We start from the raw sequence: 20,599 nt of genomic DNA, 5'->3' as shown, positions 1-20,599 counted from the left end.
ATATGGGAATTAAAAGAACTTAAAAAAATAAATTTAGTGTTCTATAAATTTAAACACTTTTGGACTTTTTGACTTAAATAATATTAATGCTTGCTGTTTGAAAATTATGAATTTTTTTGGGGCGCCTGGGTGGCGCAGTCGGTTAAGCGTCCGACTTCAGCCAGGTCACGATCTCGCAGTCCGTGAGTTCGAGCCCCGCGTCAGGCTCTGGGCTGATGGCTCAGAGCCTGGAGCCTGTTTCCGATTCTGTGTCTCCCTCTCTCTCTGCCCCTCCTTCGTTCATGCTCTGTCTCTCTCTGTCCCAAAAATAAATAAACGTTGAAAAAAAAAATTAAAAAAAAAAAAAAAAGAAAGAAAATTATGAATTTTGGTATATTGATTTACCTGAATAAATGAGGGAAACAAAAACCCATGACACAATTATGGAAACTGAATCTAAAATGTCCCACTGGCATAGTATCACAATAGTGCAGCATTTACCTTTAAGGTCCCAAGAAACTATTCAGTGGTTCCCAATGATGCAAGCCCATTAAGCACAATTCAATAAAACACAATGGACTTAAATAAAGGTCAACCATCATATAAGCTGAACAAAGGAAACCATTTAAAGCTGAGAATGATATCCCGTCCTTAAATCATTCTCGGCTGGTTAGTTGTTTCAGAGATCAAAAATGGTAAATGTTCCTACATGGAATAATATAATGTGGCACACACAAACCCTTAACTTGAAATGTTTGTGTCTATTGGTCATAAATTATGAACAAGTAGTATGGGGTGTCACTATTTTACAGGATGACATTTTAAAATGCAAAGTAACATAAATGAGCTCCTCTGTATTTTGCTGTACATTTGGATCTATGTCACTGATTACAACTAGTGACTCAGGGAGATCACCAACTGAAAACTCTTCCCTACAAATAGTCCCACAGGAAGGAAATTTTAAAGGACCCACAGGGAGGAAATGGAAAGTTTGGGAAGAAGATCAAACATTCCATCCAACCCTGTACTTGAGAGTCTAATCTTCCCTTACATGGAATTTTCTAATACAAATTACATCCTTCAAAGCAATTTTCTTCTCAGCCAACTATCAACCACAACTTCCCTAAACTCGAGAAATGCTAAACACTCTCTTATAGGAAAAAGCATATTTCAGTGAAGCAAAAGAGATCATCAAATTCTAAAAGTAGCTTGAGCCACTGACATAATTTGAGTCCCAGGAAAAGTCGGATTCTAACTCTGCCTCTGACACTGAGTGATTCTGGGTAAGTTATCTTCCTGGAGAGAAGATTCTCATTTGTAAAATCTTGAGAACAGCAGCCAACCTTGCCTACACAAAACTGATAGGTTCTGAGAACTTATACATACAAAACCAAATGATAGCTCTATAATTATGCAGATTATTAAATGCTATTTTATTACAAATATATAGGCTCTAATGCCTGGATACATTAAAATCTATTAGAGGAAGAGAAATTTTCTTCTTTCAATTTTTTATTATTTTTTTTAATGTTTGTTGATTTTTGAGACAGAACATGAACAGGAGAGGGGCAGCGAGAGAGAGGGAGACACAGAATCTGAAGCAGGCTCTAGGCTCTGAGCTGTCAGCATAGAGCCTGACACGGAGCTTGCAATGCAGGGCTAGAACTCACAAACTGAGATCATGACCTGAGCTGAAGTAAGACTCTTAACTGACTGAGTCACCCAGGCACCCCAGGAAGAGAAATTTTCTATTACTATGCCTGCAATTACTTCTAATTCAATTTGAATAAGAAAAGAGATTCCTCATTTTACATGCTACTAGAGAATCAAGAAAATCTACATGTCATTTTCTCCATTTTTAGAATTCCATAAGTGGCAGAATTGTTCTGTATGCTTCCTTGAAATGAGCCATGTATAACCAAACATTCTGTTACAGTGCAGTGAGAGACAGTATGCTTGCAAGTTTGGGGACATAGAAAACAGATTTAAGACTCAACTTGGATACTTATTAGCTTTTTCAAATTGGAAAAATTGCATTACTTCAATGGGCTTTAGTTTCCTAATTTGCAGATGGGTTAATAATAATTCACCTCCTTGAATCATAAGAAAAGCACTTTATAAACTGTAACACACAGGCAACCAAATATGTGGAATACTGACTAGGATTTATTGAACTTCGGTGGGGTGCCTTTCAGTATATCCTACAGTGGTTGTTTTCTAAAATATCTTTGGTTATAAATTAATTCCCATATTTACTGACTTATATTTGAAGGTAGAATTGCTGGTTTATAATTATAGCAAACAATATTTTTTTATGTTTTTACAAATAAACCACAGCAGTATGACAATTACATATTCAATAGTTTTGCTGGTAAACAATATAACCTTTACATCTGTGAGGAACTAAATTCTCTAATTTAAAAAAAAAGTTAATATTTATGCCAAACACTGACAACAAACCCTTTATTGAATCAAATTTCTTGGCTTTCATTCAAGAGTAATTTACTGATGGCTTCATATAAAATAGACCCTGGGGATTTAATGTAGAATAAAATATACATCCAAATTCCATAAGTTCTGGGTCTTGAAAGAGAATGAGAAATCAAATAATTAAAGTATAAACAATTATCTAGTAATGTGTTCAAAGTGTGCAATGGGAACCAGAGAAGAATAAAGAGCAAAAACTAGATGAAGAAGAGGAGTGAAAGACACTATAAAAATGCAAAAGACAAGCTGTTTCAGTTACATGTTTAAAAAAGAGAGAAAGTGGAACATTATTAGGAGGCTAGGACCCTACCTTTATTTTCATAACTTAAGTGACCACCCACTATCCTGAGTTGCCTGGGACTGTCCCAATCCTGAGTAATCCACTGTTTTAGCACTAACCCCCAATTTGACTATATTTGGAGATAAGACCTTTAAGGAGGTAATTAAGGTTAAATAAAGTCAAAAGGGTGGGGTTTAATCTGATAGGATTAGTGTCCTTATAAGAAGAGGAGGTGATACCAGAGCTCTCTTGCACTTTCTCAACTATTTTTTTTAATTTAAATCCAACTTAGTTAACATACAGTGTAATAATAATTTCAGGAATAGACTTTAGTGATTCATCGCTTACATATAACTCGTTCTCTCTGTCTCTATGTGGGGCACAGAGGAAAGGCTATTTGATGACACTGCAAGAAGGTAGCTATCTGCAAGCCAGGAAAAGATGTCTCACCAGACACCAACCAGGCCAGCACCTTGATCTTGGACTTCCTGTCTCCAAAACTGTGAGAAAATTAAGTTCTGTTGTTTAAACCACCCATCCTGTGGTATTCTGTTATGGATGCCAGAGCTGACCAATACACAAACCAAAGTATTTCCCTTCTCTGAGTGTTTTCTTATCTGCAGACTGAAGACTAGTCACCTTCTTATGTTAATATTATAAATTTATATGGAAACAATCCACCTCATTTCAGCTAAGAATGATAAAATGTGAAATTCTTAGAGTACTTAGGACTTTTTTCCTTGATTTTTTTTTTGTGTGTGTATGTGTGTGTGTAGATTTTTCTTGGACTATATATTCCACATTTTGCTTCCAGGGACATAGTAATTTTCCTTTCAAATCATATTTTATGATAAGTAATCTATTTTTAATTAAAACTGAACCTCTTTTACTTTCCTTATAACTTCTATGGGGGAGTTGTAGACTTTTCTTTGTGTACTTGGGGTAATACCTACAATATTCTGTCACTAATACCATGTGAAAGTCTCTAGAAAATAAGGCTTTTATATGTTATACATACTTTATAGAAATGATGAATCTTAGGAAAAGGAACACATAAAAAACTACCTTATCATCTTAATGCTAATGACTAAAAATAAAATGTATACAAAATTTTTCTACAGTAAACGTAAATATTTTCTTCAGGTTCTTTGTATAATTTATTTCAAATCTGTACAAAAGCACATCATCCTACTGTATCATGATTTATTATGTCTCTCTGTCCAACTAGAATGACTAGAAATGGGTGACTAGTATGGGTGAGACTAGTATGGATGAAGGGGATATTAACTTAAGGCAGAAAAAGAAAGGTCTGTGGATTTCTTAAGTTATGAAATGAATTGTGAATGATTTTTTAAAAAGTTATGAAGGCAGGTTATCTAAACTAGTATACAAGTAACTCAAAATCTTCTCACTATCGGCCTACTAATGTTATCATTTTTGTCCAACATATATCCAATATTCCAGACAATGTGGTTTTCTAATTCATCTTCAAATGTACAATGATTATACCTAGTTATCTATCATCATTAAAAAGAACTACTACTGAGGAGCCTGGGTGGCTCAATGGGTTAAGTGTCTGACTTGGTTTCTGCTCAGGTCATGATGCCATGGTTCGTGAGTTCGAGCCCTGCAATGGTTTCTGTGTTGACAGCCGGGATCCTGCTTCGGATGCTCTCTCTCCCTCTCTCTCTGCCCCACCCCACTCATGATCGGTCTCTCTCTCCTTCTTAAAATAAATAATCTCATAAAAGAACTACTACCATTTAACATTATGATTTTTCAAAGAACTCTGACAAAAATCATTTTATTTGACCCTGAAAAAAACCCAATATAACAAAATAAACAAGGGTCACTGCATTTCCTCATTTATAGTTGACTAACTGGGTTTCATAAAGAGTAACTGACTCAGCCATGAAAATCTGGCTTACTTAGTAATGGGCAAAATGGAAGCTAAAGTAAAATTTCTGAGTCCAGCTTTCTCCCATCTTGTAAGGTTATGGCTTCTTCCCTTATATAACATAATTCTATCTATCCTTCAAGATCCTTCTGTTCCATTTTATAGTACTGTTCATCCTCACCCCATCACTAAAAATTCCTCCCTCTCTGAAGTCCTGTCAATCTCAATGGCCATTAATCTTCATATTCATTGACAGTGTATCTTGTGATACAATCTGGCTATCACAATACTCTGTATGTAGTATATTTCCTGGCTATTTAACTGTACCACTAGCTTCTTGAGATTTCTGTGTGTCTTCTGTATTGTTTGTATCCCTCTGGTGTACTAATGATCTCTTTCATTTTGCCTTTGTTTGGGTCTGCCTGATATCCCTTCATCTGCCCCTAATCTTTGGTGTCCCTATCTTTAATTAACAGCGTCCTTTAGGACATGACCACTCTTCCATTGCAGGTAGTCTTGGTAGTTCTGTTAAACAAGGTTCTTTACTTTCCCTTGGACAAGGAGTATTCTTGTAATTAATCCACACTAGGTCAGTCAGTCTTTATAATAAGAACTTGAATCAAACTCAGGGAAAGGAGGAGGAAAATAGTTGGAGTTAATAGGCCCAAAGACAATTTCCTGAAAATACTTTCCATTTGTTACTGCTCTCTGTATTCTCAAAGCTGCCATAGTTGCTGCTCTTTTAAAGGCCAAGTTATTCAGCATTTCCTCAGCTTCTGACTGAACTATCTCATATCTTCCCGAGAAATTCCTTCTCCCCGCCTCCCTTAAATCAGGCAGAATCACTTTCTCTTGCTTGCAAACAAAGATCCTTATCTGATATACCCACAAAGTTTAGTGCATGGGGAGTGCTAAGTATTTTTAAATATTCTGTTCTTTTTTTAAAATGTTGATTTATTTATTTTGAGAGAGAGAGAGAGAGGGAAAGAGAGAGAGAGGAAGAGGGAGGGAGGGTCAGAGAGAGAGGTGAGAGAGAATCCCAAGCAGGCTCCACACTGCCAGCACAGAGCCAGATGCGGGGCTCAAACTCATGAACCATGAAATCATGACCTGAGCCGAAATCAGGAGTCAGACGATTAACTGACTGAGCCACCCAGGCACCTCTCAAATGTTTTGTTCTTATGCAGATTATGTATATTATTGTATATTACTGAAAACCTAAGTAAATGACCCTGAAGTGCACCATTGCTATTGGTTAAAATTTTAGTAATCAACAGGCAAGCAGGGGCCAAGCTAACATTGGAAACTTATATGCATGGAAATGACTTTTATTACAGTTCAGAACCCTGGTTTAGTGACTCACAAAGTGATAATTCACTGCTGCAAATTAACAAAGCATTTTGTGGTGAGGGTAGTACTTATAGTAATGATACCATTTAGTTATATTTGACATTTAGGTTAACACATCTGTTTTCCTTTTCTTCCCAAATATTATAGAAGCCAACTGTGACCATCTGAATTTTTAATATTATTTTACCACAAAATACATCTGATAAACTTAACTGCTTATACCATAGCTCCTTTTTAAGTAAGTGAATATTTTAACATACTCTATAGCTTCTTGTGAAGAGCAGATTATAGTTTTAAATTCACTGAGAAAGGAAATTATCATTAGAGTAATTTAGGTGGGTAAATGGTATCAGTTTTTGAGGCATTATCATCACTCTACAAAGGAAGTTCCCTCTATGATTCTTTAAGGAAAAAAAAATAAGAAAAATCAACCAGTAATTGTTTATAACTGGACTTTAACAGCAATTCTAGCTAATCATACATCAGTAGTTAATTCACGTTTGAACAGATTACAAACCTAAGCTAACTATTTCTATGTACTTCAGTAAATTTCTGTCATTTTAGACATTTACATACTCAAAATCCTTTGTATTCCAGGAGCATCCTTTTAATCTTAGACATTAGGGGAATATCATGCATATATATGATATTTCTCTTTCTCAATGACAAGTATTTCCCTGAAGATAAAATCCTACTGAAAAGTGGAGGGTGGGGGAAGGGGGCATTTTAAAACATTCACTTCTTCTCTTTTAGAACATCTATTACTACATGATAGTATTTCCCACAAGATTATTTTTATTTTATTTGAAGTTGGCAAAAATCTTTGTGCTGAATCCTTTGAGCATACCTCTAGTGATAGATGTCAGATCAGTGCTGTATGGAAGAACTTTTATTTGAATGGTAGATGACAGGAAGAAGCTTTTCTCTGAAATATAAGATGTAACTATAAAATCCTTCTGTGAGATGAATATAATCTTTTGTTCTGGTGTATAAATGATTTGCTCATTCTTGCTTCAAAAAATCACTTCATGTAATTAATTGCAATAGTGTGAAATTAAGACACTTTTAAAAAGGTACATATTTATTCAAATAAGGAGAGTTTGTTTTAAATGTCTTCTTTATATGAATCAAAGGTGAAATAGGCATACAATATAAATTTCCATTGACCTTTTCTTTTAATTTATGATATTTTTTATAATCATTCACCAAAAACACCTTCAAGATTCACTCACTATGCATATAGCATATACTCAAAACAAGTAGCATCTTCGTAAGAGATGACTTTATTAGTACGGAGTATATGGTATGCAAAGAATGAAAATGTATTAAATGTTTAGATCTATCCTACAAATATGGCTATGACTTATTCCATTTACTACAAGCATTGCCTTATTCTATGATTATCAAATAATTCCAAATGTCCCCTAATATCACAAGAAGAGGGAGTAACTTTTTTTTTTTTTTTTTTTTACCAGGTCTAGCAATCCAGATGATCTTTCCTATCTTTCTGGCCCTCTTTCCTCACACCCTTCAAAAATAAATCACGAGTAAACATATACAATTCCACTATATATCCTATTACTACAAATGTTATTCTTTGCCTATCTGAGTTAGAACTACCAGAAGCAAATCACTTTTGATACATATTAAAATGCTGTTCCACGTATATTTCATATATATCTATCTAATGCATGAATAGAAAAGAAATTTATATCCACTCTTACATTTGGGATTCTTGTTATAAGCTACATCAAGAACTAACTAAAGTTCTGCAGTGTTTTAAGATGTGAGAAGAAAACAAAGTGGAAGCATGGTGAGATGTGAAAGAGGGATTGCTTGTTTTCAGATTTATTTTTCTCTCTATCTTTCTCACAGGTCTTTACCTCAGAGTCTGTTCATCTTTTTCTTTGTAACAGACAGATCTTTCTCTTGAATAAAGTGGTTCACTTTAGCCTAGAAATGAGCATATACAATCACCTCTGGGTTTCTCTATTTTAGTACCTCTCACAAGAATTAAAATCTCAAAAATAATACCATGAAATGACTTGATCAATCATTATTATTGATCAAAACAATAAGATGATTGCCACTTGATTTTCTTTCAAGTTTTAGTTAATGGACTATACCTAATATAAACTTAACTAACACAACACTGTTCAACAATAAAGAGTTTTGTTGGCTTAGACTAGAATAAGCAAAGCATACTTAAAAAGAAGTTTCTGGCTATTTACCTCATTACATTTAGCTCCTCAAATACCTTTTGGAGAGACAAGGGGAATGAAATACAAGATTGCAACTACTTTATAAAAAGCAAATTTTTTTTTTACTTACAAACTCCAGTAAGATCTGATGAGAAAGTTTAGTACTATACTACAAAAGTATATGCAATATCTTTGAGACTTTACTGCACTAAAATTATATATATATATATATATATATATATATATATATATGTTTTAATTGAAATATAATTCACTTACCATAACATTCACTCTTTTTTTTTAATTTTTTTTAACATTTTATTTATTTTTGAGACAGAGAGAGACAGAGCATGAACGGGGGAGGGGCAGAGAGAGATGGAGACACAGAATCGGAAGCAGGCTCCAGGCTCTGAGCCATCAGCCCAGAGCCCAGACGCGGGGCTCGAACTCCCGGACCGCAAGATCGTGACCTGAGCCGAAGTCGGACGCTCAACCGACTGAGCCACCCGGGCGCCCCAACATTCACTCTTTTAAAGCGTACTTTTTTTTTTGGCTTGTGTACCTTTCTATTTAGAGTGACCCTTCTCACAGATGAAATTAATATTGTATCTTACCTTTAAATGTTATCTTACCTTACAAAGGAAGTTGATCTTAAAACCCAAAGACTGGGCATTTCTCGAGCCTGAGTTCATGTAGTTTCCAACCAAAAGAACTAACTCTAAAAGTTTGTTAAAGCTTTCACTTTTCTTCAGTTCTTCACAGGCAAGAGTTACTGCTATGATGCTTGGTTTGATGTTGTTTACATGTTCTTCAAACGTGAGCTTGAATAGAATGCTATTGAGACGAGGCCGCAACATTTTCACTGAGCTCATCTGTAAGACAAGAAATGCTCTTTAAGAACATATATATAAAGCCTGTTATTTCACTCTCCAATAGAGATAACTTTATAGACTGTACTGTAAAATTTCTGCATAAAATGAATTTTCTCTGGGTCTTAAAAAACATTGTTTTGGTTTGTTTTAGAAATTCCGAAGGAATATTTTATTTATTTTTAATTTTTTTAACGTTTATTTATTTTTGAGACAGAGAGAGACAGAGCATGAAAAGGGGAGGGTCAGAGAGAGAGGGAGGCACAGAATCTGAAGCAGGCTCCAGGCTCCAAGCTGTCAGCACAGAGCCTGACGCGGGGCACGAACTCACGGACTGTGAGATCATGACCTGAGCCAAAGTCGGACGCTTAACCGACTGAGCCACCCAGGTGCCCCACCAAAGGAATATTTTAATAAAAATTTTAAAAAGTTAGTTGTTCAGTTTTAAACAAATCATCCTTATAACAGTAAGAAAATATTATTGAAGCTAAACATTTGCTGTTTGTTAATTCCATAATCATAAGTCATCAATAGCATTTAAACTGCCAAAAATTTGTCCCTGAGGTGAACTATGAAAATTTACAAACATCAAATTGAGTTTGAGTGAATAGTGTGGCCACAGATAAAAGACGTGCATGATGACAGAAAATGTAAGTGAACCACATTTCCCAAGAAATTATCTATTACTATGCTGTTTGAAATCAGAACACTAGGTCTGATTGAACATTTAATAATTTTAAACCTATGATTTCTATTCACCAAATATATTAAATATTTATATATGCTCTAAAGAATTTCTTCTACTTGACAAAATGTTCATGCTATATAATTAGGTTATGGTAAAATCACATCAACTTACTTTTAAGTACATTATTCAAAAATTCTATAATGGTTTTCTTCAAAACAGTTCAACTTAGGTTTTAATTACTTATTTCATAGTTATCGTGCATGTTCTCTATTCCCTTTGGTATAGCTCCTATGATAATAATTTCTTTTGGTCATTAATTTCCTATAGCTCCAAGTCATTTTAATAGCTTTCATTCACCAAATAAATTCTGAGACAGAGGTGGAGATGGGGATAGACACATATGAACAACACAAGCACACCAACAATGAAAAGAAATTATTAAAAGTTCTAATTATATTTATTTTTGGCACATATAGTTTAGTTTCTTGAATATAAATGTTAGGCACAGAGTAGGCACTGAGATATCTTGTAGATAAGATAAAAAGAATTTGACAACATAAAAGTCCTTAAGCCACAAAGTACCCTTCCAAAGAAGCAAATGAGCTGTTGAATAGATCATATCTACTTTAATATGGAAGCAAGGCATAGTTCACAATTTTTCTTTTTTTTAATTAAAAAAAAATTAAATATGAAATTTATTGTCAAATTGGCTTCCATACAACACCCAGTGCTCATCCCAACAGGTGCCCTCCTCAGTGCCCATCACTCACTTTCCCCTCCCTCTCACCCCCCATCAACCCTCAGTTTGTTCTCAGTTCTTAAGAGTCTCTTGTGGTTTGGCTCCCTCCCTCTCTTTTTTTTCCTTCCCCTCCCCCACGGTCTTTTGCTAAGTTTCACAGGATCCACATAAGAGTGAAAACATATGGTATCTGTCTTTCTCTGTATGACTTATTTCACTTAGCATAACAATCTCCAGTTCTATTTACGTTGCTACAAAAGGCCACAATTCATTCTTTCTCATTGCCAAGTAGTATTCCATTGTGTATATAAACCACAACTTCTTTATACATTCATCAGTTGATGGACATTTAGGCTCTTTCCATAATTTGGCTATTGTTGAAAGTGCTGCAATAAACATTGAGGTACAAGTGCCCCTATGCAGCAGCACTCTTGTATCTCTTGGGTAAATTCCTAGCAGTGCTATTGCTGGGTCATAGGGTAGATCTATTTTTAATTTTTAAAGGAACCTCCACACTGTTTTCCAGAGTGGCTGCACCAGTTTGCATTCACACCAACAGTGCAAGACGGTTCCCGTTTCTCCACATCCTCTCCAGCATCTATAGTCTCCTGATTTGTTCATTTTAGCCACTCTGACTGGTGTGAGGTGATATCACAGTGTGGTTTTGATTTGTATTACCCTGATGAGGAGTGACGTTGAGCATGTTTTTATGTGCCTGTTGGCCATCTGGATGTCTTCTTTAGAGAAGTGTCTATTCATATTTTCTGCCCATTTCTTCACTGTATTATTTGTTTTTTGGGTGTGGAGTTTGGTGAGTTCTTTATAGATTTTGGATACTAGCCCTTTGTCTGATATGTCATTTGCAAATATCTTTTTGCATTCTGTTGGTTGCCTTTTGAAATTAACTTGCCCATTAACCATGGGTATAGTGTCCCCAAAGATTAACTTGGCCTTCTTCTTACCCCATTATATGCTCTCATGCTTTTTATAGGTAGACTTATAAAAGTATGTGGGGAATATCCACCTGTTACTATATTTATGTAGATCTTATTGCTTATCAATAGTTCTTTTTTTTTTTATGTGACCAGGGTAATATTATACAAACCATCCTACAGTTTCTTCAGCACTCACATGGTAAGTATAAGACATACTAGCAAATCAGAAGTTTCCAATATAGCTTAAAACTCATAACACAGTCACTTGATAACTATAGTTAGTGATAGAACTAGCATATGATTCTAGATAGGTAAACAGAAATTAAGTGCTAGAGAGTTTTCTGACTTAATCTCTTAGGACTACAATGTTTAATGAAAACTTCACAGTAGAGGTGACACAAATGGATAGAAAAAAAGAGACAGAGAGAAAGAGAAAAAGAGAGAGTGAGAGTGAGTGCAAAAACTGGAGCCAAAAGGGTGTAGAAACAATGGTGTGAGAAAAGATTTATACTTAGGAATATATGAGGTACATCCCTAGGGGCAAAATGTGGACCAAAGTACCCAATGAGTCCATGTAAAGGCCATGAAATCGGAAGCTAACCATATCAAAGTCTCTATCACCATGAATGCACAAATCTCTTGGTGTACGTTTGTGTGGGAACCTAAGTTTCTATGACTTTCTGCCTTTCTTTATGCCTCCACTACTCTCTCTAAATCCCTCCCCACTTTATTTTTCCTTTCCTTTCATTGGTAACTGACAAGCATTTGCACACACACGTTTCTATCATTTTATATATTTAGGAAGTAGTTTTTGTCTCTCTGATGGTTAAAAATGCCCTAGAGCTACTGTGATCAGGTGCTAGTCATTATGTACATGCCCTTTGGCCATGCTTTGTAGGGCTTATAGGAACCCAGCTCACCAGGGTGGCATTGGTCCCAGATCAACCAGTGATTTAAACCTTAGGCTTACATGGGTTTTTTTTTTTTTTTTTAATTTTTTTTTCAACGTTTATTTATTTTTGGGACAGAGAGAGACAGAGCATGAACGGGGGAGGGGCAGAGAGAGAGGGAGACACAGAATCAGAAACAGGCTCCAGGCTCCGAGCCATCAGCCCAGAGCCCGACGCGGGGCTCGAACTCACGGACCGCGAGATCGTGACCTGGCTGAAGTCGGACGCTTAACCGACTGCGCCACCCAAGCGCCCCTTACATGGGTTTTTAATTTTATTTCAGTTCTACTACTACTTGTCTTCATTCATATTTTTATCCTTTCCAGGGTTTATATTTCAGTTTTTGGTCTACAAATCAAGAGAACATGGATTCAATCATTTTTTTAATATTTAATTTTTTAGTACCACCTCTAACTGAAATAATGTGACCAAAAGTGCAATTTCATAATAATAGTAACAATAACAGTGATTAACATGTGTTAAGTGCCTTGTGCCAGACATTTTTCTGCATATGTATTATAAATATGTTTTAACTGATTTGGTCTCAAAACGATCCTAGGAAAAGTTATTAGCACTAGATTAGGAAAGTGAGGCACAGAAATACTCAGTGATTTGTGCAAAGTCAAGTTGTATGTTAAAGAGCTGGAGATTTGAACTCAGGCATTCAGGTCACATGACCCAAACTCTCAACTATTACACCACAATGCCTCTTGAAATCACATTGGGAACAGTATGTATGATTGGTTGAAGGAGAGGTTAGTAACAGCGAGAGCATTAGTACTCTCTCTTCAAAATGGCCTAAGAAACAGGTAGTGAGCTACAATGTTGACAGTAGGAAGGGGAAAGAAGCAATGGATATGAGAGATGGAATTAAGGAAGAAGCAATAGGATTTAGCATTAGTTATGAGAGAAGATAGTCAAAGATGACTCCAAGGTTTTAAGTCTGTTGTGAGGTAGAACACGGTTGGCATTAATGAAGGCAGAAGGAGATGCTGGTTTGCTGCAGTTTAATGTTTGGTCTGTTGCTTTGTTTCAGATGAAAGTGTTTCCCCTGATCTTCTGCTGCCTATACTACAGCAAGCTAATCAGGGATTGAGGCAGTGTTTGGTGCAGGTAAGGTGCATCTTAGTAGCAAATTCAGTTAAAGATAGAATCTAGAAACTTTCACATTTTCTCACCCTGTGAAACTAATCTACCTAATTTCTCCACTCTTCAGTTTCTTCATCTATGAGGCATGGGAAATTCCTGGATCAGTCTTCTTTTGATAATTAGATAGGAGCCAAATAAATGATCCATAAATATTACTTCCTTATATTTCATTCTGCTTCTAGACTTGTGGAAAGGTGGAGTAAAGGGTGCTAATCCACAAATAAAAATATCACTTGGCTGTTACCATATATATATATATATATATATATATATCTAAGGTACCATATATGTGTGTATATATATATATATATATATATATATGGTACTATATATATATATACATACATATATATATGTATATATGTATGTATATATATACATACATATATGTGTATATATATATATACATACATATATGTGTATATATATATATACATACATATATGTATGTATATATATATATATATATAGGTATCTAAGTGAACTTGGTTCACTATCGTCTCAGACATCAAATAGTATATCTTACTACTAACAAAGACACTACTAGCTTTCTATTACTAAGCTTCCAAATTTTGGGATGATCATCACATTGTAGTAAACATAATGTAATTTAATATCATTCTTTGACTAGATTTTAACTTGAGTAGTTTCTTATAATTGTCTCTTATTTTCCGTTTTCGTCATTCAAGCTTAAGTTTTATGTACTTCATTGTTGAATTATTAAAATAGACTATTTAAATGTGTTCTCTGATCCCTCCAGCCTTTCCCTGTCCTACAGATCCTAATATAAATGGTAAAATGACACCTGTATAATTGGAAACTGATACTGCTTTGTTGACATTTTGAGTTTTAGGTATTATTATTATATCTGGTAGCTTTTGGAAATTCAGCCTTTAAGTTTAGGAGGAAGTAAATGTTAGAGTTGGCAGATTTGGGGAGTTATCCAAACAGATGCTATAGGAAGCAAGGTTGTTGATAAGGTGAGTACATAGAGAGAAGAGTCAAAGACTGCACCTTGTGTAGCACCTAGCTCAGGGTCTTGCATATATTAGACATTTAAATATTTAAAAGTAGTTCTTAACTGCCTAGCCATTTTTCAGATCTCGCAAGTAGGACAGCCAGATTGTCTACTGAACAAACTTAACAGATAATAATAATATTTCACTGTCCCCACAATAGTTCTCTAGCTAAGATATCAAACAGAAATGCTAGGGAATTAGCTTTGTTGAACTGTTCTTACTGGATATAACCCATCATCAATCACCCTGATTTGGGAAGAGGTTGCACGTTGCAAGAGGTCAGAGTTGCCCTTGGATTTGACAAAATTTCCTCATTCACTTACCATCTACAACATAGGTTAGGGCATAGAAGGTGATAAATATGACAGATGGCTTAGGATAATAACTATAGAAAGAGTGAATGAATTCATTCATACAAATAGGAACTCCGAAATCAGCAAAGTGCTGGATTAGGGAGAGGATTAAAATGTATCATAATAGAGTTATATGGGTAAAGAGGAGGGTATCCTACCTCCCACATAAAGTAATTTGCTACCATATGGGACATCCCAACAATACTGCCCAGGCTCAATCTGATACGGGGCCCAAATGCAGAGCCCTGTATAAATATTTTGAAGAGTAGATCTGACAGAAATTTTCCCCTAATTCTCAGAGAGTGAGAGAAACCATTCCCTGCATTCTCCAGACTTATAATGCAAGTTGCAGTGAAAGAAATAGGGATTTTGAGTTACACAGACCTGGACTTGAACTACAGTTCTACTACTTTCTAATTTATGACCTAGTATAAGTTACCTAATGTTTGTTAGACTTCATTTCTCCATTAGTAAAATTCATTCCTTAATTAACCCATGCAAGTTGCAGTCAGACTTAAATAAGATGCTATGTGTAACTCTCCTCTCATAGTAGCTGACACAAAGTAAAACAATAGCTATTGTTGTTATTATCCTCTTTCTTCATTTTCAGAAATACCCAAAAAGAAACCATGGCCATGGATTGTTCTACCAAACCTGAGGGAAAGTTTCTCTCATTCACAATTAAGGAATGTATTTTCAGGGCTTGGTGAGAAACAGCATTCACTATCTATTGAACACACTGTAAATATTGTGTTGTGCTCCCTTCAGCCAGTTTTAATGCATAATATATATTTACTATTATAAATGTTATCATTGAAAATGTGTTAATGTAAAATCGGAAGACCATGGAGGAGGCAATGCTATATTAATCTCTTTACAGTGGCCACGAATCAGTATTCATTGATCATATGAACAGAATTTTCTATAATCAGAAGTGTTAATTTTTACAATCAGACCAGGGTACACTGATAGACAAGAGTTGAATCTCTATTATAGGATCTGGGTATATAAGGGAATATGTTGGATAACTAAGCTTAGAAATAATAGGAAGCACAGAGCAACATCCCCAGCCACAGATACAACTATTAAAAGGCTCATGTCTCAAAAAGGCACTTAAGTGCACCTAAGTGATATAACTAAAAACACAAACTCGACTGAAATGCATGTTTGTGTTCAGTTGTGATCCCTGGCAGCATTTTAGTCGACATTCTTTGTTTTATAATGCATTCCTTGAAGTACTGTGGGATGTTGACCATGGTGTTGTATTATATAGGGGATTTATTTTGTTATGAGGTACTTGTCTATCAAATCACATCAAGCAGCTACCATTCCTTTAGCTGATCTGTACTATATTTAAAACAATGCACTGACAGCTTTAGTGAGAGCAGCTACAAGTGGGTTATTTCCCCAAAGACTCAAGAGATAGTTTTGTTTATATGATTTAAATTTCACACACTCCGCCACCTAGGCAGATGGTGAATATCAATCTACTGCCAAACTACTGTAGAAATCCAGAGAGAGGGGTGCCTAAATGGCTCAAATGGTTAAGCATCCAACTTTGGCTCAGGTCATGACCTCACAGTTCGTGGGTTCAAGTCCCACGTCCGGCTCTGTGCTGACAGCTCAGAGCCTAGAGCCTGCTTCGGATTCTGTGTCTCCCTCTCTCTCTGCCCCTCCCCTGCTGGCTCTTTTTCTCTCTGTCTCTCTCTTTTTCTCTCCCTCAAAAATAAATAAACACTAGAAAAATTAAAAAGAATCCAAAGAGAAAGAAAAAAGGCACAAATGTAAAAGTCATGTGTGAAGGAGGAGGAGATAACCACATGCTGCTCCTGCTCCCACATGTTGCCCACCTTTAAGGTTATTTATCTTTCTTTTTGCACTGTTAAGAAACACACCTTCAATGACCATCGCATGCAAACATAATTGATCTTATAGTCTCTTCAAAATATAATATTAAGAATTCATTAGACCTATCATATATATTTGTAACAAATATACTTTGTTACAATGTGTTTTTCACAAATAAATACTATTAGGACTCACCACACATAGCATATACAGAATAATTTGTATCAGTAACTGTAATGAAGGTTATAATAATGAAGTCAAATTAAAGAAGGGTATATTAAGTTAAACAGCAGAGAGAACTGCTTATAAAAGGTGTGAAATCTAGATTCAATGACTGAGCAGAACTCTGCCTCAATGTATGGAAATACAGCAAGGACATCTGTGATTCTCTATGAAGCAATTTTCTTATCTTCTTTTAGCCAACAATGTCCTCAAGAACAGGATCTCTCTTGCTTATTACTGTACTTTCTGCAGTATGTTTTATACCTAGACCAGACAAAATAATCAATACAAGTGCACCTACTACATGAAGCCAATGGCAAATGTTTCTATATTAGATGTAAGGAGAGATAAGAACCATAGTCTATAACATCAGGCTTTGGAAAAATGTAATGTCTCATAATATAAAAGAGCTGCCAAATCACCATATTGCACACCTGAAACTAATATGACATGTTAACTATACGTCAAATAAAAAATTTAAAAATACTAACTCTATATCAAAAAACAATGATATACTGATAGAGAACACTTTCCCCAAGATAGTGATAGATGGAAATTATGCATCAACAAACATCTACTATTCTTTAGTCTGAAACAAAACATAGTAACAATGTCCACCCTAAAAGACACTGTAAACTCAAGAATTTGAGACCATTTCAAAACATCCTTCTGAAAACAACTATTTCAGGCCAAGAATGGCCATCAAAATGACTGTTGTGATATGCTGTTGTATTAGAGATTACTGATATACAGAGGGAGGAAGAGAGTTAACTTCTGATTTTTAAAATTTAATGAAAAGAAATCAATAGCAAAATTGACTGACATTCATAGACCTAATCTGAATGTTCAGTTTTCAGGTTGTTTTATTTTACTTTTTATTTTATTTTATTTTATTTTATTTTATTTTATTTTATTTTATTTATTTATTTAATTGCAAAATCCGATGTAAGTAAGCAATCCTGCCACAAAATGAACTATTATGAGAAGTCAATGAAGTGAACAAGAATATGAACACATGGATTTGAGAATGAGTTGTGGCAAGTATTCTTTGCCTTGATCTCAAAGTTATTAAGCCAGCTTTTTCCTTCAATAAAATTAATACACCTTAAAAAGTAAGAGCTAGCATTCATATTTACAAAAAGAATGAAAATAGAAACAATCAGGGCATTACATATGAAAACAGTGAACACACTGAATGAAAGCAGATGAAATAAAAATGTTTTTTTTTCAATGAATATGCAAACTTGAATAATGGCTTAGCATTAATGGAATAGAAGAGCTACACTTTTCCATCAAAATTAATTGCCTTTGATGATATTTGGGAGAGAAAAAAAAGCCTTTAAAAATTTCCTTTTCACCTGGTTAAGCTAACTTCAATAGAGCTCATAAGCTCTTATGAGGCTTTAAAAAATTAAAAAGCACACTTACTTCATAGTTGTACTTCCAGCTATAGGTATAAATCTACTCCTTACACCTTTATGTATTTGTGTAAACAAAAAAAAGATAAATGTACTGCCAGCAATATCACATAATCTGTGTTTTTCTTATAAATGTTTTGATGCACAAGGCTAGCCAACATTTTTGTTAGATTACAGCTTTAGAATGTTTTTAATTGAAAAAAAATATGGGTAATTTTGAACTCAGAAAAACAAAGTAGTGATTACTAAAAGAACTAATTATTGTCTTCTTTTTCAGAAGATGTGTTAGTTTAATAGACACACAGTATAGGTCTCCATCCTCACTGCAAAACAAGTGGGGATTTCCACAGCTCTGAGGTTTGAGAACAGCTGAGTTGCATACACTTTCTAAAGAATCTAAAAGCTCCTGCTGGGGTTCTAACTGGGAAAGCTTTCAAAGATATATGTTTTTCCCCCAGTAAAAGTACAGCACATAATTACAACAATGTACCAAATTCAGTTCTGTGGGAGGCAGGTTAGAGGACAAATCAGTGGGAAGCTATGCAGACAATCTACCCCCAGTAAAGAAAAGAATTATTGATCATAGGTGTGGGGAGTAGAACATCCCTCTTACCAGGTGGTCTGCCTCTATACAGAGGAAAAGGTCAGTGAATTTTATTATTAGTTTCTTTTTTCTGTTTCCCCTTTTATTTGTTTCTTCTTAGCTTATTAAATATGAATACAAGCAAGCCCAAAGATGTGGCTGCTAAAAAGACCCAAAAAGTTTAGAGAAAGCTTAGCAGCCCAGTCACTGTCTCAGATAAATTTATTTCTTTCAAAAAGTCAAAGCCACGTTTTCCCCCAGGTTTGCCAATTTGATTGTTTTTTGATGATGGTGATTTTAATGAATCTTACAGGAATGATCTCACTTCTAACATATGATTATTCCTAACTGATGAGATTTGTTTTTTTTTTTTTATCCAAGAAATTATATGATAATGGAAACTCCACAGGGCACTGGCAGTGGTCATAGGGATGAAGTCAGGAAAGAGTATTTATTGTTAGAGAAGGTAAATAAAGAAAAGTTTTCAATAAGGAGGTTAAATCCTTCCATGTTACCCAGTACCATATGGATACAGAATCAGGACTAAAAAGAGCCCGCTTGATTTTGCTTGATTTTGCATTCGAGTTAATACATTCAGCAAATATATGTTAAGTGTATACTATGTGAATAAAATCAGCATGATGCATGCACTTGAAAAAGTTGCAATCTAGCGGGGATTTACAGATGTTAAATAAACAACCTTACAAATAACTACAAACCATGATAACTTCTAGAAAGATAAAGGAAAAATAGCGCTCTGAGGGATTTTAATAGGAAGACTGAATTTTGACTGATAGGTAAGTGAAGGCATCACTGGCAAAATGAACTTTAAGCCAAGACTGGAAGAATAAGCAGGAAAGAGGCAGGCAGCAAGTGAGTGTAAGAGGAGGCAGCATGTGTAATCTCCTGCCAGAGGCAGGAAAGAGCATGGTAAATTCAAAAAAGTGAAAAATAAAATACAGTGTGGCTGAGGGAACATGAGCAAGAAGCCAAGCAACAGGAGATAAAAGTGAGAGAGGTGGTAAATCCTGGTGAGGAGTTTATATTGTAGCCTTAGTGCCACACAACAGCACTGATGGTTTAATCAGATAAATTATATGATGCAATACAAAAAACTCTAGAAATGCCACATTTGAGAGCTGCACTGAGATTAACTTGGAGAAAGACAAAAGCATGAGTGGGGACAAGAAGCTAAAAGTATATCATAATTGTTAAAGAGAATGATGATGCTGGCTTGGGGCTAAGGTGGTAATGACACAGATGAAGAGTAGATCAGATGTATATTCTAGATTCAATTAGGAGGTAATTAATGACCTCTTAGGTAATTTTCAACGCATTGTTCAAGGCAGAATTCTGATTGTTGTTTGTTGGATAGTACATGAGAAGCAATGAAGTAGAGTAAAAGGAAACTAATCTTTGAAAAAAAAAACAGATGATAGGAAATGGAGACAGAGCAGCAGCTATCAGGGATCTCAGGGTCAAGAAATGATTTTCACTCATTCATCTATCCAGCTATCAGTTTATTCAGTTTTAGGAAGTGAGGGACTTAAGTTTTATTTTTTTCTGAAGAGGAAGTCAAACTGCAGAATGACAAACTGAAGATATAATAAAAACAGAACTCTAAAGCAGGCA

At 35.1% G+C, this 20,599-nt stretch overlaps 1 protein-coding gene across 2 annotated transcripts in view; it reads right to left on the bottom strand.

Annotated features, from left to right (window-relative positions):
- The window catches only part of DIAPH2 (diaphanous related formin 2), a 1,004,420-nt gene that overhangs the window by 530,718 nt on the left and 453,103 nt on the right, over positions 1-20,599 (bottom strand). For both annotated transcript variants that reach the window (XM_047076289.1, XM_047076288.1), the window contains exon 21: positions 8,827-9,066. In XM_047076289.1, coding sequence (XP_046932245.1) covers positions 8,827-9,066 — 240 coding nt within the window. The remainder of the gene's footprint in view (positions 1-8,826; positions 9,067-20,599) is intronic.

Source organism: Lynx rufus, unplaced genomic scaffold (assembly GCF_022079265.1).
Source record: "Lynx rufus isolate CCGP_SWC_20201006 ecotype Redwood Valley unplaced genomic scaffold, mLynRuf1.p SCAF_14, whole genome shotgun sequence".
Taxonomy (NCBI): domain Eukaryota; kingdom Metazoa; phylum Chordata; class Mammalia; order Carnivora; family Felidae; genus Lynx; species Lynx rufus.
This window is presented reverse-complemented; position numbering and strand designations above follow the sequence as displayed.